Source organism: Vulpes vulpes, chromosome 5, assembly GCF_048418805.1.
Source record: "Vulpes vulpes isolate BD-2025 chromosome 5, VulVul3, whole genome shotgun sequence".
Classification (NCBI taxonomy): Eukaryota; Metazoa; Chordata; class Mammalia; order Carnivora; family Canidae; genus Vulpes; species Vulpes vulpes.
In genome coordinates, this window is record NC_132784.1 from 138,972,128 (window position 1) to 138,987,898 (window position 15,771).

The window sequence follows — 15,771 nt, forward strand, 5'->3', positions numbered from 1 at the left end:
CTGAAGCCGTGGCCTTCCAGCAGAGCAGAAGATTCTTCTTCCGAAGATTAATCTCTTTGGTTAAGAGGCCGAAGACGGAGGCGAGGACTTGTCAATCGGGGCAGAGCCTGATGCGGAACACGGTACGGCTGCGTGGGCCTGGGGCACGCTGGCCAGTGCTGCGATGTCGCCTTATACGCTGGACTCTAATGATGCTGTTACGTTGTGTTACGTCACATCCAAGAGCGACAGACCATAAGCCGCTCGGCCTTAAGAAATGAATCCAGTTGCATAATAAACTAATTTTGAAATGTGGCCAAATATTTGAAAACAAAAGTCCTCTCCCACGCTGCTGCTCCGTCCATTCCATTTGCGCCTCTGCAGGGGCGTCACACGGGCACCTTTCTCCACCTTCAGTGCAACGTGCTGACCGTCTGTCAAGGGGAGAGTAGTCTCTGGGGGACACTCCGCAGCCCAGCTGCTGAGGGGGGACGTGGTTTTCCAGGGGAAGGAGACAAATCTACGAAGGGCGCTGAGATGTGCGGGCCTTGACGCGGACTTCCAGTTGGCTCCGCGTTCCAAGACCCCCGTCCGCCCGCAGCCTGGAGTCCTGTGAACCCCTTCTCGTGGCCCCGATTCCCGGAGTGAGGTGGGGTTTCGTGCGCTACCGAGGGCACGGGAAGACATCATCACCTAGATTTGCGACTAATGGGTTTTGCCAACCTAGCATGACGAAATGGAAAATAAATGATTTTAGGTACAAGGAATTTAGTGAGCCTCTTAGAGAAGGGAGCACAGGGGGTGTGTCCTTAGAAGCCGAATAGGAAATAAAGGAATAAACGTGCGGGGAGGGCTTGTGTGTGCAGGGCAGGGGGTGTGCGCGAGGCCTGGGGCTCAGCCCGCAGAAGCTTCTCTGCTGTTCCACGGCACCCCCCAAGCTCACTGAGCGAGCGCTGAGCCCCCACAGTGTCTTGGACGCTGGCCTGGCGGGACCTAATCCTCACAAGACCCGCTCGTGGGTCCTAGAGTCACACCTGCTGTGCAGACACAGGAAGGGACGTTTCAGAGGAGGTCCAGGGGACGTGTGCAGGGCCGAGGGGGCGCCCCGAAGGTCTGGGCGCTGGGGGGGCCTTGCCACCTGGAGGTCAGGTCGCCGCGCCGAGCTCTCGGGGAAGGCCAGCGGCTCCGCGTCAGGCACACGTCCCTGCAGGCGTCGGGCTCCCGACGGCTTAAGCAGCACGTTTCTAGACGCACGTGAGAGGTCTGAAGACGGCAAGTGGGGCGCAGGCCGCCGGGGCCAAGCGGGCGGTGGGGGAGGCAGGGTGCGGGAGGCGCACAGAGGAGCCGAGGCCGGGAGGCTGGCGCAGCCCTGGGGCTGTCCCTACTGGCCCCGGGACCTCAGACGGCGGAGCCCAAGCTCTCGGGGCCACACTGCAGGGTCCTGGAGGGGGCCGGGCACGGCTGGTGGGTCAGGTGCGGGCCGCAGGGGGAAGGGGAGCGGAGGGAAGGGGGCTGCAGGGCCCTGGGGGCGCAGGCGGAGGGGATGGGGAAGGCGGCCGTGAGCCGGGGTTCCCTCGGTTGGACTGTGGGGTGACAAATGTCGGTAGGACCACAGCATTTGGGTCACTGGGCCGGGCTTCTCAAGAGTCTGCGGGGCCCAAGGTCTGTCCAGGAGCCGCAGCTTTACTGTGGCCCCCGAGCGCCTGTACTTGCTTTCCCCCCTTCCTAGAAGAGACACAGAATGAGGCAGAGGCTCCCAAGGGCGGCAGGGCTGGAGCCCAGGGGCCGAGGCGCGTCCTCCTGGGCAGGCCCGAGCGGCCTGGGCCCGGGGCGTCCGGTGGCGGCGCCCGGAGGGGGGTCCCTGCAGCCCTTCACCCCGGGCCTCGGCCTCGGCCGCCGCCTCCGTGAAGTGGGGACAGACCCTGACCCCGCGCCCCTGGCCTCAACACACTGTTTTGAAAAACAAATGAAGGAGTAGATGTGAAAGTCCTGCGAAAAGGCAGAAGTGTGGCCGGTAAGGAACTACTATTCATAGCCCGCTCTTCAGCCTGGGGTGTGGCGAGGCTGGTTGCTTGGGTTTTTTCTAAGGTGTAGGTCCTGGGGTGACTGGCAGGAGGGCCCCGCTCCCCCCACCTCAGCCCTCGGCCGGCACCTGCCTGAGGATCCATGCGGGATACCCGCTGTTTGCAGACGTGAAGGCCCGTAACTATGGATCCAGGCAGAGTCCTGAAAGGCAGGATGACAGCCTCGTGGAAGACAGCCTGGTGGGGCAGGGGAGCCTGGCCCGTTGGGAAAACAGGCCGGCGGTGTCTGGAAAGCACCAGGTGGGGGGAGCATGGGTCACGGCCAGGGCCAGCTTCCACTTCCCGGGGCTACGGCCCCAGTGGGCTCCTCTCCTCCTCTGGGCCTGTTTCCCGGCTGGTGAGACGAGGGGGGCTGAGCCGGGTGAGAGGCAGCCCCGACACCCCATGTGGGCAGCTCCAACAGCTCGTCCTCGGCAAAAGAAAACTCACTTCCAGCACGTCCTTAGGAAAGGGCAGACGTCGTGCGTTTGGATCCTGACTTGGCACAGATGGGCTGTTCCCTATCATCCCCACGGTCCCACGCTTGGCACCGCAGCCCCATGAGCACAAAGCATCTCGAAGCTCCGTGGAATGAGAGATAGTTACCAAAAGAACACAAACTCCTCTTCAGTCTTGGTCATTAAGCTCTTGCAAAGGATTAAAAAAAAAAAAAAAACAGATTTGGAGGGAAAGGGGTTTCTTTATGTCAGTGTTTGCCTTACTTTTTTTTTGCTTGATACATATTCTAAGTGAGGAGTGACTTTGTATTTTTTTTTTTTTTTTAAATTTCTGAAGAGTACTCTGATCCAGTAAATAGTACCTGTTTGGAGAAGGGATGAAAAAGCCATTTTTCCTGAGCTTTAGGATTTCCTGTTGAACTCAATAGATGTTGTGGGTTCACTTAGTTCCTAAATTAGTCTCAAGTTAGAAGAGAAGGACCACAATGTACACTGCGTTAAGATTTTGAGTTCCTTAGCTGTGAATGTTTTATGATAACTGGGCACTCCTACAAATTAGAAAATATTTCAATTTTAGTGGGAAAACTCTGTTTTTAGGGATTTCTACTACATCAATGCCTGCATAACTGTACAAATATGTATGTGGAGGTATTTATGGTTCCACTGCTTATAACAGGAAAAATACCAAGTCCTTGGCCTATGTAAACTGTCGTGTAGCCTCGTTTGAATCTCATGCAGCCATTCACAAGATTCCAATAGTCCTGCATGTCGCCAGGGAGAACGTGCATGGTGTATCTCCACTTTGCACACACAGACGACAATGCACATGCACCTGTGCTTTCCAGTTACTCAAGTGTGTGTGGGGGAGAGTAAAAAATATACCGAGCTTTTAGTATTGGAATTGAAAATGGAAGAGATATTTCACTTTCTGCACTTGAAAAATATTTGAATTACTTTTACAGTGAGAACATCTGGAAGGGAAAAAAGATGTCTGGTGAGCTTTAACGCCAGTACCAAAGGAGAAGACAAATGTAAAGGACAAGACTCGTTCTGATATAAATTTATATAAAATTCCCCCCAAATGAGTTTGAAACTTAAGAATATTTGTATGTTTTGCCTCCATAATTCACTGCAAGGAGTCTCCCTTTAGTAAATGATCCCAAATCACAAAAAGAGTCACATTAAAAAGAGCTTGACGGCATTATTTATCATAACAAAAAAAAAAAAAAGCAAACAATTTGCATATGTCACCTAGTCGAGTGAACTAGTTGGTGACAAACACATCTACACAAACAAAGATTATAATGAGTGCATAATAAATGTACCGGTGGTGATGTTGTGATGTTAAAATGGTAAAAATTTTAAATGTCGTAGGATCCTAGCTAATAAATACACAAAAACAAGACTAAAAAGTGCATCTGACAGATGAGATTATGTCAAAATCTTGATAATGGTTCTGTGTTTGTGCGAGAGTGCGCTTATCATCGTTATTGTGACCGATTTCGCTGTACTTTTTCCCATAATATCAGATCCAATTCTACGATTATTTTTTGAGCCCTTTTTTAAACAAATAGTACAATGACCTCACCGGCAATTTGAAAAACCCTGGCTGCGTCAGGTGACGTGGTCACCAGAGAACAGAACCCAAAGTTAGTGAGGAAAACGGGAAAGACATTCACTCTTTTGGGAGATTGGTGATCCCAGCGATGGAGCCACCAGAACGTGGAGCCGGCGGCCTTGACGTCTGAAGCAATGGCTTGGCTCGCACACCGTGAGTAAGTCTCCTGAATTATGCGGAAAATTCTGAAGATAATATCACGAAGACATTTTTTTCTTTAGGAAAGTTTAAAATTGGGGCACCTGAGTGGCTCAGTTGGGTAAGCATCTGCCTTCAGCTCAGGTCATGGTCTCGGGGTCCTGGGATCGAGCTCCGCATCGGGCTCCCTGTTCAGGGGGGCGTCTGCTTCTCCCTCTGCCCCTCCCCCCAGCTTGTGAGCTCTTGTTCTCCCTCTCTCAAATAAATAAAATCTTAAAAAAAAAAAAAGGAAAGAAAGTTTAAGATGTTTAAGATGAGGAAACAAGGGAAGAGTCACATTTGCTTTGGGAGAGGATGGCACCCTATGTTCTGCACTTGGCACAAAGGTAGTAAGTTCATGTGGTTCTGGGTTTGGGATTTTATGCAAATGGCATCGTTGTCTCTTAGTTCAGTGCGGTGCTGTAAAAACAACAAAATCTCGTGTTTAGAGATCTGTGTGTATGTAGTGAAACTATACAGCAGCGCAAGTGAAGCGTAAGCCTGCAGCCTGGGAAGGGGACCCAGGTGATGAGCACGGGACGCACACACAAGTGGCTTCAAAGGTATTAGTAAGATATTATCTCTTTATCTAGGCAGGAAATCACATGCATTATGTGTTATTTTACTCCATATGTTACATTTGACGCTCCGTATTTTTGCCCATCTACTAACATTTCATGATAAAAGTGAAAAGCATTTCTTTGTGTTCAAAGGTTAAATTTACGTTTAAAACTGAAAAGGTGACCGAAAGAAGAAACTTTGCGAGCTTGGTGGCCCTCTAGCGCTCAAATCGGACAAGTACAATTAATGCCCTTGAGTCTTTGCTGTGATCCACTCCTGCTCTCACTTCCTCCGAGCAGAAGTCACCAGCAGGAGGGGTAGAAAGGCCTGGTCCCGGAGCTAGTCAGGGAAAACGGCGTGTTTGACATCCACTTCCTAAGATGCTGCTTCACTCTCTGGGAAGAACCACCCAAAAGAACATGTCTTGATCTTTGGCAAGAATGTTTCATAAAATCTTTCAAAATTTAAAGGAACATTTCAAAAGGAAAAGAGTACTGGATTTTTATACGCATAAGATGTTTTAAAACTGATTTTATCCCCAAGCCCTTCTTTTAAGATCTTTAGAATTACTGTGTTTAATAGCATTGATTTTCTTGGAAAATTTGAGGAAGAATCACACCAACGGATCCTTCCCTCAAGACTCAGCTCAGATGTCCCACAGCCTTGGGGTCCCACGGGTGAACTGATCTCTCTGTGCACCTGAGCTTTGAAAACAGGAAGCTGACTTTTCCGGGGACTCATTGCATCCTGCTCTTTACCATAAATATTTGTGTACGGCGCTTATTCATCTTCAGATTCTTGAGCTACTCCAGGGCCAAGTCTCTGTCTTTTTTCTCTTTATGTTACCACAGTTCTTAACACAGTACCCGGAGCATTTTATAGGCTCTTTGGTCTTTTTCTTTGGGTGCATTATCTAGAGATTTAAGTGAGATGCGTTACATAACTGTATTTTAACACCAAAGTTAGTTTTGAAACGTGTTTTATAGTTTGGCCAGGGAGTCAAGAGCATCACATAGACTAGATAACGGAGGGAAATGTAAGATTGCTGTAGGAGAGGGCATTGCATCCGCCCTGCCACGGAGCACGTCTGAAGGGCAGCTCGTGAGAAAGGCAGCTGGTTCGTCTCATGGGCACGACTGATGGGTTTTTTGTTTTGGTTTGTTTTTAAAAGGAATCAATTAGCATCGAAAATACTGTCAAAAAAAAAAAAAAGGAAAATACTGTCATGATTCAGTTTGGTCTCGTGTGAAATGGGCAAGTTTGTCAGTCATCACAGAAACTGGTGGAATAATATCCATGACACTGAGCAAGTCAGGGGCATAATGAAAAGAGCACAGGATTTCAACCCCCAGCAGCATCTGGGGACTCCCGGGGAGCTAACGCCTGAGCTCTAGTGTTCCCATGGGTGAGAGCAAGTAGCTACACGTATTATACTGTATATACTTATAGAGCCCAACAAATCACATAGTAAGTAAATTTTTGTATTTATATATGATATATTATGTGCAATCTATAATACTATATATTTTAGATATTATATATTTTATATATAGTATATCATATTATGAATTATAAGTTATATATTATAATTTTTATTATGTTACACACTTTATCATCTATCTTACATGTTATGTGTTATATAAGTATATTGTATATAATAGCATATATTATATACATTGTTATTTATGTATTATAAAATATATATTTATGCTGTAAAAGATTATATGTGCATAAATATATAAGTATATTATACATAATTTTATAACATATAAATATATTTTGTATAGTTTATGTGAAATATTTTAAATATATATTTAAAACATAGAATATAAAATACATTACACGAATACATACCCAGGAACCCAGGCTAGTCAGTGCAAAGCTCTGTGATCTCAGTTTGTGACAAGTGCTTTCAGGCAGCTGGTGTCTTTCTTCTTGAGCTATGTCCATGACAGACCATCTTTTATTTCCCATTTAAGATAAAGCCCATCACCATGTTCCATCCTTAATGGTAACCCTAAGGGGAATAATTATGAGTGGGACTCACCGACTTGTGTTTGCATAGAGAATTTTAGAGCTCCGAGGCTTGGCGATGGATGTGATGTCTCCAAAGGGGTTGTCGACGTCATCGGCACTTGTGGACTGCACGTAACCACTGTTGGTGGGAAAAGGAAAGAAAACGTGGGTTTCTTTATAAGGGAAACAGAAGAAAAATAGTGAAAGGGAATAAAGGGGAAAGGAGAAAAAATGAGTGGGAGATATCAGAAAGGGAGAACATGAGAAACTCCTAACTCTGGGAAACGAACTAGGGGTGGTGGAAGGGGAGGAGGGCGGGGGGTGAGGGTGACTGGGTGATGGGCACTGAGGGGGGCACTTGATGGGACGAGCACTGGGTGTTATTCTGTATGTTGGCAAATTGAACACCAATAAAAAATAAATTAAAAAAAAAAAGAAGAACAGAAGAAGAGATCAACAGTGTCCTGACAGCCAAAAGAAATCTTATTTGCTAACATAGATCAAAAACTGAAAAAACAAAATAAAATTATTCACCATGACCAAGTAGGATTTATTACCGGGACACAAGGCTGGTTCAACACTCGTAAAACAATCAATGTGATTCATCACATCAGCAAGAGAAAAACCAAGAACCATATGATCCTCTCATTAGATGCAGAGAAAGCATTTGACAAAATACAGCATCCATTCCTGATCAAAACTCTTCAGAGTGTAGGGATAGAGGGAACTTTCCTCAACATCTTCAAAGCCATCTACGAGAAGCCCACAGCAAATATCATTCTCAATGGAGAGGCACTGGGAGCCTTTCCCCTAAGATCAGGAACAAGACAGGGATGTCCACTCTCACCACTGCTGTTCAACATAGTTCTGGAAGTCCTCGCCTCAGCAATCAGACAACAAAAAGAAGTAAAAGGCATCAAATTGGTAAAGAAGAAGTCAAACTCTCCCTCTTCGCCGATGACATGATACTCTACATAGAAAACCCAGAAGCCTCCACCCCAAAATTGCTAGAACTCATACAGCAATTTGGCAGTGTGGCAGGATACAAAGTCAATGCCCAGAAGTCAGTGGCATTTCTATACACTAACAATGAGACTGAAGAAAGAGAAATTAAGGAGTCAATCCCATTTACAATTGCACCCCAAAGCATAAGATACCTAGGAATAAACCTAACCAAAGAAGTGAAGGATCTATACCCTAAGAACTATAGAACACTTCTGAAAGAAATTGAGGAAGACACAAAGATGGAAAAATATTCCATGCTCATGGATTGGCAGAATTAATATTGTGAAAATGTCAATGTTACCCAGGGCAATTTACACGTTTAATGCAATCCCTATCAAAATGCCATGGACTTTCTTCAGAGAGTTGGAACAAATTATTTTAAGATTTGTGTGGAATCAGAAAAGACCCCGAATAGCCAGGGGAATTTTAAAAAAGAAAACCATAGCTGGGGGCATCACAATGCCAGATTTCAGGTTGTACTACAAAGCTGTGGACATCAAGACAGTGTGGTACTGGCACAAAAACAGACACAGAGATCAATGGAACAGAATAGAGAACCCAGAAGTGGACACTGAACTCTATGGTCAACTAATATTCAATAAAGGAGGAAAGACTATCCACTGGGAGAAAGACAGTCTCTTCAATAAATGGTGCTGGGAACATTGGACATCCACATGCAGAAGAATGAAACTGGACCACTCTCTTGCACCAGACACAAAGATAAACTCAAAATGGATGAAAGATCTAAATGTGAGACAAGATTCCATCAAAATCCTAGAGGAGAGGGATCCCTGGGTGGCGCAGCGGTTTGGCGCCTGCCTTTGGCCCAGGGCGCGATCCTGGAGATCCGGGATCGAATCCCACGTCGGGCTCCCGGTGCATGGAGCCTGCTTCTCCCTCTGCCTGTGTCTCTGCCTCTCTCTCTCTCACTGTGTGCCTATCATAAATAAATAAAAATTAAAAAAAAAAATCCTAGAGGAGAACACAGGCAACACCCTTTTTGAACTCGGCCACAGTAACTTCTTGCAAGATTCATCCATGAAGGCAAAAGAAACAAAAGCAAAAATGAACTATTGGGACTTCATCAAGATAAGAAGCTTTTGCACAGCAAAGGATACAGTCGACAAAACCAAAAGACAACCTACAGAATGGGAGAGGATATTTGCAAATGACGTATCAGATAAAGGGCTAGTTTCCAAGATCTATAAAGAACTTAGTAAACTCAACAGCACAGAAACAAACAATCTAATGATGAAATGGGCAAAAGACATGAGAAATCTCACAGAGGAAGACATGGACATGGCCAACAAGCACATGAGAAAATGCTCCACATCACTTGCCATCAGGGAAATACAAATCAAAACCACAATGAGATCCCACCTCACACTAGTGAGAATGGGGAAAATTAACAAGGCAGGAAACCACAAATGTTGGAGAGGATGTGGAGAAAGGGGAACCTTCCTGCACTGTTGGTGGGAATGTGACCTGGTGCAGCCACTTTGAAAAACTGTGTGGAGGTTCCTCAAAGAATTAAAAATAGACCTGCCCTACGACCCAGCAATTGCACTGCTGGGGATTTACCCCAAAGATACAGATGCAATGAAACGCCGGGACACCTGCACCCCGATGTTTCTAGCAGCAATGGCCACAATAGCCAAACTGTGGAAGGAGCCTCGGTGTCCATCGACAGATGATGGATAAAGAAGATGTGGTCTATGTATACAATGGGATATTCCTCAGCCATTAGAAACGACAAATACCCACCATGTGCTTCGACGTGGATGGAACTGGAGGGTATGATGCTGAGTGAAGTCAGTCAATCGGAGAAGGACAAACAGTGTATTTTTGCTTCTCACTCATTTGGGGAATATAAATAATAGTGAAAGGGAATAGAAGGGAAGGGAGAAGAAATGTGTGGGAAATATCAGAAAGGGAGACAGAACATGAAGACTCCTAACTCTGGGAAACGAACTGGGGGTGGTGGAAGGGGAGGAGGGCGGGGGGTGTGGGTGAGTGGGTGGCGGGCACTGAGGGGGGCACTTGACAGGATGAGCACTGGGTGTTATTCTGTATGTTGGCAAATTGAGCACCAATAAAAAATAAATTTATTATTAAAAAATAAAAAATAAATTAATAATAACCATGATGAGAAACCATCTTGCTTTTAAAAAAAATAAATGCAGGGGCACCTGGGTGGCTCAGCAGGTTGGGCCTCTGACAGCAGCTCAGGTCATGATCCTGGAGTCCCAGGATAGAGCCCCGTGCCCAGCTCCCTGCTCAGCGGGGAGTCTGCTTCTCCTTCTGACCCTCCTCCCTCTCCTGCTCTTTCTCTTTCTCAAATAAGTAAATAAAATCATTTGAAAGAAAAAAAGAAAGAGAGGAAAGAGATGTTCCCATTTTCAGTGCAACGGTTGCCAGGCCCCGATGATCCCAAGCATGGGCCGGGGTGGGAGTAGCAGGGGGTCGTGTGTTTGCACGGAGCCGGGCTGTCTCTGCAGCCCTGGGTTGGCGCCTTCACTGAGGACGGGGAGACCCGGGGCCGGCCAGAGGCCAGCACCTGCCGGAGCCTGTAGGGTGCCTGTTGGGGTCGGGAACCCGGAGCTCAGGAATCTGGGGCAGCCAGCAGGTGCCTTCAGGGCCCTGACACAAGGCTGTGTGCTGTCACCGTGTCCTCGCAGCACTTCTGGGGCCACGGGTTGGAAAGACTGGTCAACCCCACTATTGAGCAGTAATGGGGGAGGGGAGGGCGAAGATGAAAGACCCACTTTCTCGGATTTCCTCTGTCCTAGGTACTGTGATCTGAGTCTTTATGCTCCTCCCATGTGCCTATGTTGACATTCTAATGCCTGAGGGGAGGGCGTAGCAGGTGGAGGGAGTGGGGGGAGCTCAGGTCAGGGCAGGGCGCCCTCCGGAGCAGGATTAGAGGGTTTTCTAAGAGGGGTCCCCGGAGCTCTCTTGCCCTGCCACCCCGTGAGGACACACTGCAAAGTCTGGGCCTCAAGGGAGTCCTGTCCCCACATGCTGGCACCCAGATCTTGGGCTCCCAGGATCCAGAACTGTTAGAAATAGCTGTCTGCTGTTTAGAAGCGACGCGGCCCGTGGCATTTTGGCAGAGCAGCCCCAGTGGACTTCAGTCCACGCGAGGCCCCCCCACGGGGGGCGGGGCGCATCTCTGCAGACTCGGGAAAGCCAAGTTTAAATTTAGGAAAGGAAGATGAGACATTGCCTGTCCTCCTGCGTTAGCGAGCACGTCACACCTTCCGCACCGCGTATCAGAGTCTTTCTGGTTGACAACACCCAATATTAGTAGCACCCAGGGTATTTCACTTCATAAAATAACCAATTTGGGGAAACAGAAAAATACCACTCCCCCTTTCTTTCTTTTATCAGAATCGTTAACGGATCTGTGATGGAAGTCCTGACATTGAGCAGGCTCTGTGCCGGCAAAACGTCAGAAACCTGTTCGAAAGGATAAGTTGTCTTAAACAGTGAATTACAAACATGAGTGAGCTGAAAGCCTCTACAATTTAGATGTAAATCTAGTAATTTTTGAGACATTAAGAAACACTCTCACTTACGTATACAGAGGAATGTATTTGCTTCTGGAACTTGGACTCACGCTTAGAAAAGGAGAAAATATGGACAATGGAGTTACTGACATTAATTTAATAAGCACCAAATCATCATAGTATTTCTCTTATTAAAAGAAGAGCAAAGTCTTCAGAGAGACCTCATGGGAATTCACCTCTAAGAGTTTGTAATTTTAAACAGAGGTGATTTAAAGGTGTAGTTTTAGGTGAAAATCAAAAACGGGACAAATGGGGTCCAGCTCCTGCAGACGCCCGCGTCCCGCTTTGCTCTCCGAAGCCCTGTTCTAGAGCCCGTCCCTCTGGCCTCGCTTTTGCTGGATGCTTCCCTGGGCCCCGGGTGGCCCGTATGGGGTGAAGGCGAACCTCCAATTTTCTTAGATACACGCAGTTTGCCCGGTGAGTGGATCTTACTGACAGTCCAGTGCAACCCTCCAGGGTAGAGACGAAGCTCCCGGCATGAAGGTCAGTGATTTACAGGAGATCACGGTTATTTACAGCATCCCAAGGAGCTCTGGGTTTATTTTGTATTTTCCCTGCTCCAGCCCCAGAATTGGCCATTTCTCTAGGAGTCTCAAAATTTCTTTTATTGGAGAATGGTGACTAAAAGCCAGTATGTGGGTGCTAGAGGTGCTTGTGGCCACTGAGGTGTCCCCGCTCCGGGGTCCTCTGAGCAGACGGAGCTAGGGATGCACAGATGCATAGGAACCTGTACATGCCACATGTTGGGGTATATTCCTGTTCCTGCTGTCTGTGTATATACTAAAGTCAACCTGAGTTCCCAGGATACCTCCCTCCTGATTAAATCCAGCACCAGAGCGTTCACTCTTAGCCTTTCTCCCTTACTTATTTGTATTTCCTCCTGATAATATGAAACCTGCTTCCCAGGATTGACCAAACATTGCATTTTGTTCAAATCTGTACACGTAAGAAGTGTCAGAACCACCAACCCATTTCCCTGTGGAGACACGTGCACTAGAGCATCGCCCTTATATGCCATGCTTTTGGCCTTATGTTACTCAGTCAAAATACTGTTTCCAAACTTATTAAGGTCCAGAGTTATTTGGGACCATCCACTTAAGTGTAGTTATGTCGTTTATTTGTAACTTCGATTCTTTTGTAACCATCTGCATTCCACCCTGGATTCCCCCAACCTGTGGCGGGATGGATGGACATGCGTATTTGTGTATGTCTGTATGTGTTTATTTTACTTTGCATTCAGTAAAGTGTGTTCTCTGTGGTGTACGGTTCTATTACAAATACAGAGTCATGAGGCCACCACCACAGAAGCATACAGAACAGTTTATTGCCCCAAATGTTCCCTTTATAGGCCCTCTGCATTCATCCCCCTCTCCCTTCCCAGCTGCTGGCTGCCACTGTTCTGTTCCCACCCTGTGGTTTTGCCTTTTCTAAATGTCATATAAATGGAGTCATACAGTAAGTGACCTTTTAGGTCTGGCTGCTTTCCCTGAGCAAAATGCACTTAAGATTCACACACACTGCTGCGTGTTGCATTTGGTTCTTTCATTGCTGCGTAGTTTGCCACTACGCTGGGGCACTCTGGTATGTCTGTCCAGTGCGTCCTTCTCCCTGGCCCGTAGAAAGGCATCCTGGTTGTTTCTTGGTTTTGGCATTATGTGTACAGCTGCACAAATATTCTAATACAGGTTTTAGTGTGGGCTCCTGGGAGCAACACGTGTTAGGGGAAGGCTGCAGAGCGAGCAGCACTCTCTAAAGTTCAGAGATGTGGCGATACTGACTGAGACGTGTAGCTTTGTCATTCATCCAATGATTTCCTATGTAAAAAATGCACCAGGAATGCCTGGGTGGCTCAGTCAGTTAAGTGTCCGACTCTTGATTCCAGCTCAGGTCATGATCTCAGGGTTGTGAGATCGAGCCCCACACTGGGCTCTGTGCTGGGCGTGGAGCCCACTTGAGATTCTTCCTCTCCCTGCCTCTGCCCCTTTCCCCCCTTCCCTCTCTTAAAAAAAAAAAAAAAAAAATTTAAATTTAAAAATTGGGGCACCTGGATGGCTCAGTGGTTGAGCATCTGCCTTTAGCTCAGGTCATAATCCCGAGGTCCCGGGATCAAGTCCCACATCGGGCTCCCCACAGGGAGCCTGCTTCTCCCTCTGCCTGTGTCTCTCATGAATAAATAAAATCTTTTTAAAAAATTAAAAATTAAAAAGGCAATGGATTCATATAAACTGGGATATAAATTTTATCATTTGGGTGAACTATTTGTTATTTCATCACATGATATATGAATAAAAAGATACTAATAAAGTGTTTTCATTAGTCCTCACAAAATGTTAAGAGGTGACGCTGATGATTTACATCTTTATCAAGCTTGTTTTGTTTATGAATCTTATATTTCGCAAATGTCTTAATCTTTTAACAAAATTATTACCATTTAACACTAGAATCTATTTTTTTTATATTTGGCTGTTTTACACATTTGGCAGAACGTATTTTAGCTAATCTTGGTCATAAAGTTTACACACTACTTTTAGAATATGGCTTGATAAAATCTGAGTTTGCTAACAAGACAACATTCTTCTCAGTAGTTTCACAATTTACAATATTAGACACAGGAGTTAAATGTGATTATGATTTTGCATATTTTCACTTCATTATTCTTTTTTCTTTACTGATATAAAAATTAATTTCTAAAGGGCAATATGCTGGTTTTATTGAAGTGCTACACAGATTTGAAAAATGTTGTCTTTGATATTATTTTTCCATATTTGAAATATATTAAGTACTCTCATTAATTTTTAGCTCACTACAGTGAAAAATCTCCTGGATTTAGCAATTAGTTGTGGATTAGGTAAATATAAAATTTAATTTACAATATTAACCTTCCTATTGAGGTGATGATTGAATCTCTAGGAAAGAAAAGAGAATAATCACACTGTGGACATGAGTTTCTCTTATGCATTATCTGTCTGCTTCACACAATTCCTTATAAATATCTGCAGTATTTTTTGCAAAATACACATATCTGTTTAGAGTTCCATGTGATTCATTCTTATATTTTCTATTCTATTTAATTTCACAAAATGGTGGTTGTGACTCACCACCAATGGTTGCAATCAAGTGGCCACACTTCACTCATTAAACTACTCAGTAGGGATCCCTGGGTGGCGCAGCGGTTTGGCGCCTGCCTTTGACCCAGGGCGCGATCCTGGAGACCCGGGATCGAATCCCACATCGGGTTCCCGGTGCATGGAGCCTGCTTCTCCTTCTGCCTGTGCCTCTGTCTGTCTGTCTGTCTGTCTGTCTCTCTCTCTCTCTCTCTCTGACTATTATAAATAAAAATAAATAAATAAATAAATAAACTACTCAGTAGAATCTACTCATTAAACTGTACTAGGGTAATTATATTCCATCATGTGGACAAGTGGATCCCCCCATTCACATTCTAAGCCAGAGTTGATTCCAAGTGGTTTAAAGAGATAAATGTGGAAAGCAAACTGATTTTTAGAAAAAAAGTAAAGAAGAATAATATATTGCTTCTGGGTAGGGAAAGATCTGCCAAAAAACTCTATAATGGGACACCTGGGTGGCTCAGCAGTTGAGTGTCTGCCTTCAGCTCAGGGCATGATCCGGGGGTCCTGGAATTGAGTCCCACATCAGGATCCCTGCATGGAGCCTGCTTCTCCCTCTGCCTGTGTCTCTGCCTCTCTCTCTCTCTCTCATGAATAAATAAAAATATTTTTTAAAAGCTCCATAAAAATCATCAAACATGGAAGAAAATATTGATGAATTCAAAACTTTAGTTCAGCAAAGAGCAGTATAAAACAGAAAAGTCCCAGAGTAAAAGGAGATACTATGTTGCATATTACCAATAATTTTTTTTCAGAATGGTAAACACAAAAATTTATACAATTAATATGTTAAAGTTAAGGAACCCAACTGCAAAGGGGGAAAAATATGTGAACAGGTAAGTTACAGATGTGAACACCCAAGTAAGTCATGACCTACAAAAAAATGATTATTGTCTATCAGGTAAGTGTAAGTGAAAATGATAATAAAATACAATTTCATACTCATAAGATTAGAATTTTTTTAAGATTTGAAATTCCAAACTCCAGCCACAATGCACAGTAACGGGAAGTCAAGCATTGCTAATGGTTTAGTTTATGCGTACGACTCATCTGGAGAAGAATGTGCCAATACCTAGAATATAAAGAAATGCACACCTCTTGATGTAGCACTTGTAGACATAAATATGTATATGTAAAATCTAGAAACAGTTTTGTGCTTGGGTACATGAAGAAATGGAAACATTGTTTCCAACTGCA

The 15,771-nt window shown here is 45.4% G+C and overlaps 1 protein-coding gene across 1 annotated transcript in view; it reads right to left on the reverse strand.

Moving 5' to 3' along the window:
- The window catches only part of SPMIP7 (sperm microtubule inner protein 7), a 59,832-nt gene that overhangs the window by 7,521 nt on the left and 36,540 nt on the right, over window positions 1-15,771 (reverse strand). The window contains exons 6-7 of the mRNA XM_026006641.2: window positions 11,456-11,497; window positions 6,904-7,011 (exon numbers count right to left, since the gene is read on the reverse strand). Coding sequence (XP_025862426.2) covers window positions 6,904-7,011; window positions 11,456-11,497 — 150 coding nt within the window. The remainder of the gene's footprint in view (window positions 1-6,903; window positions 7,012-11,455; window positions 11,498-15,771) is intronic.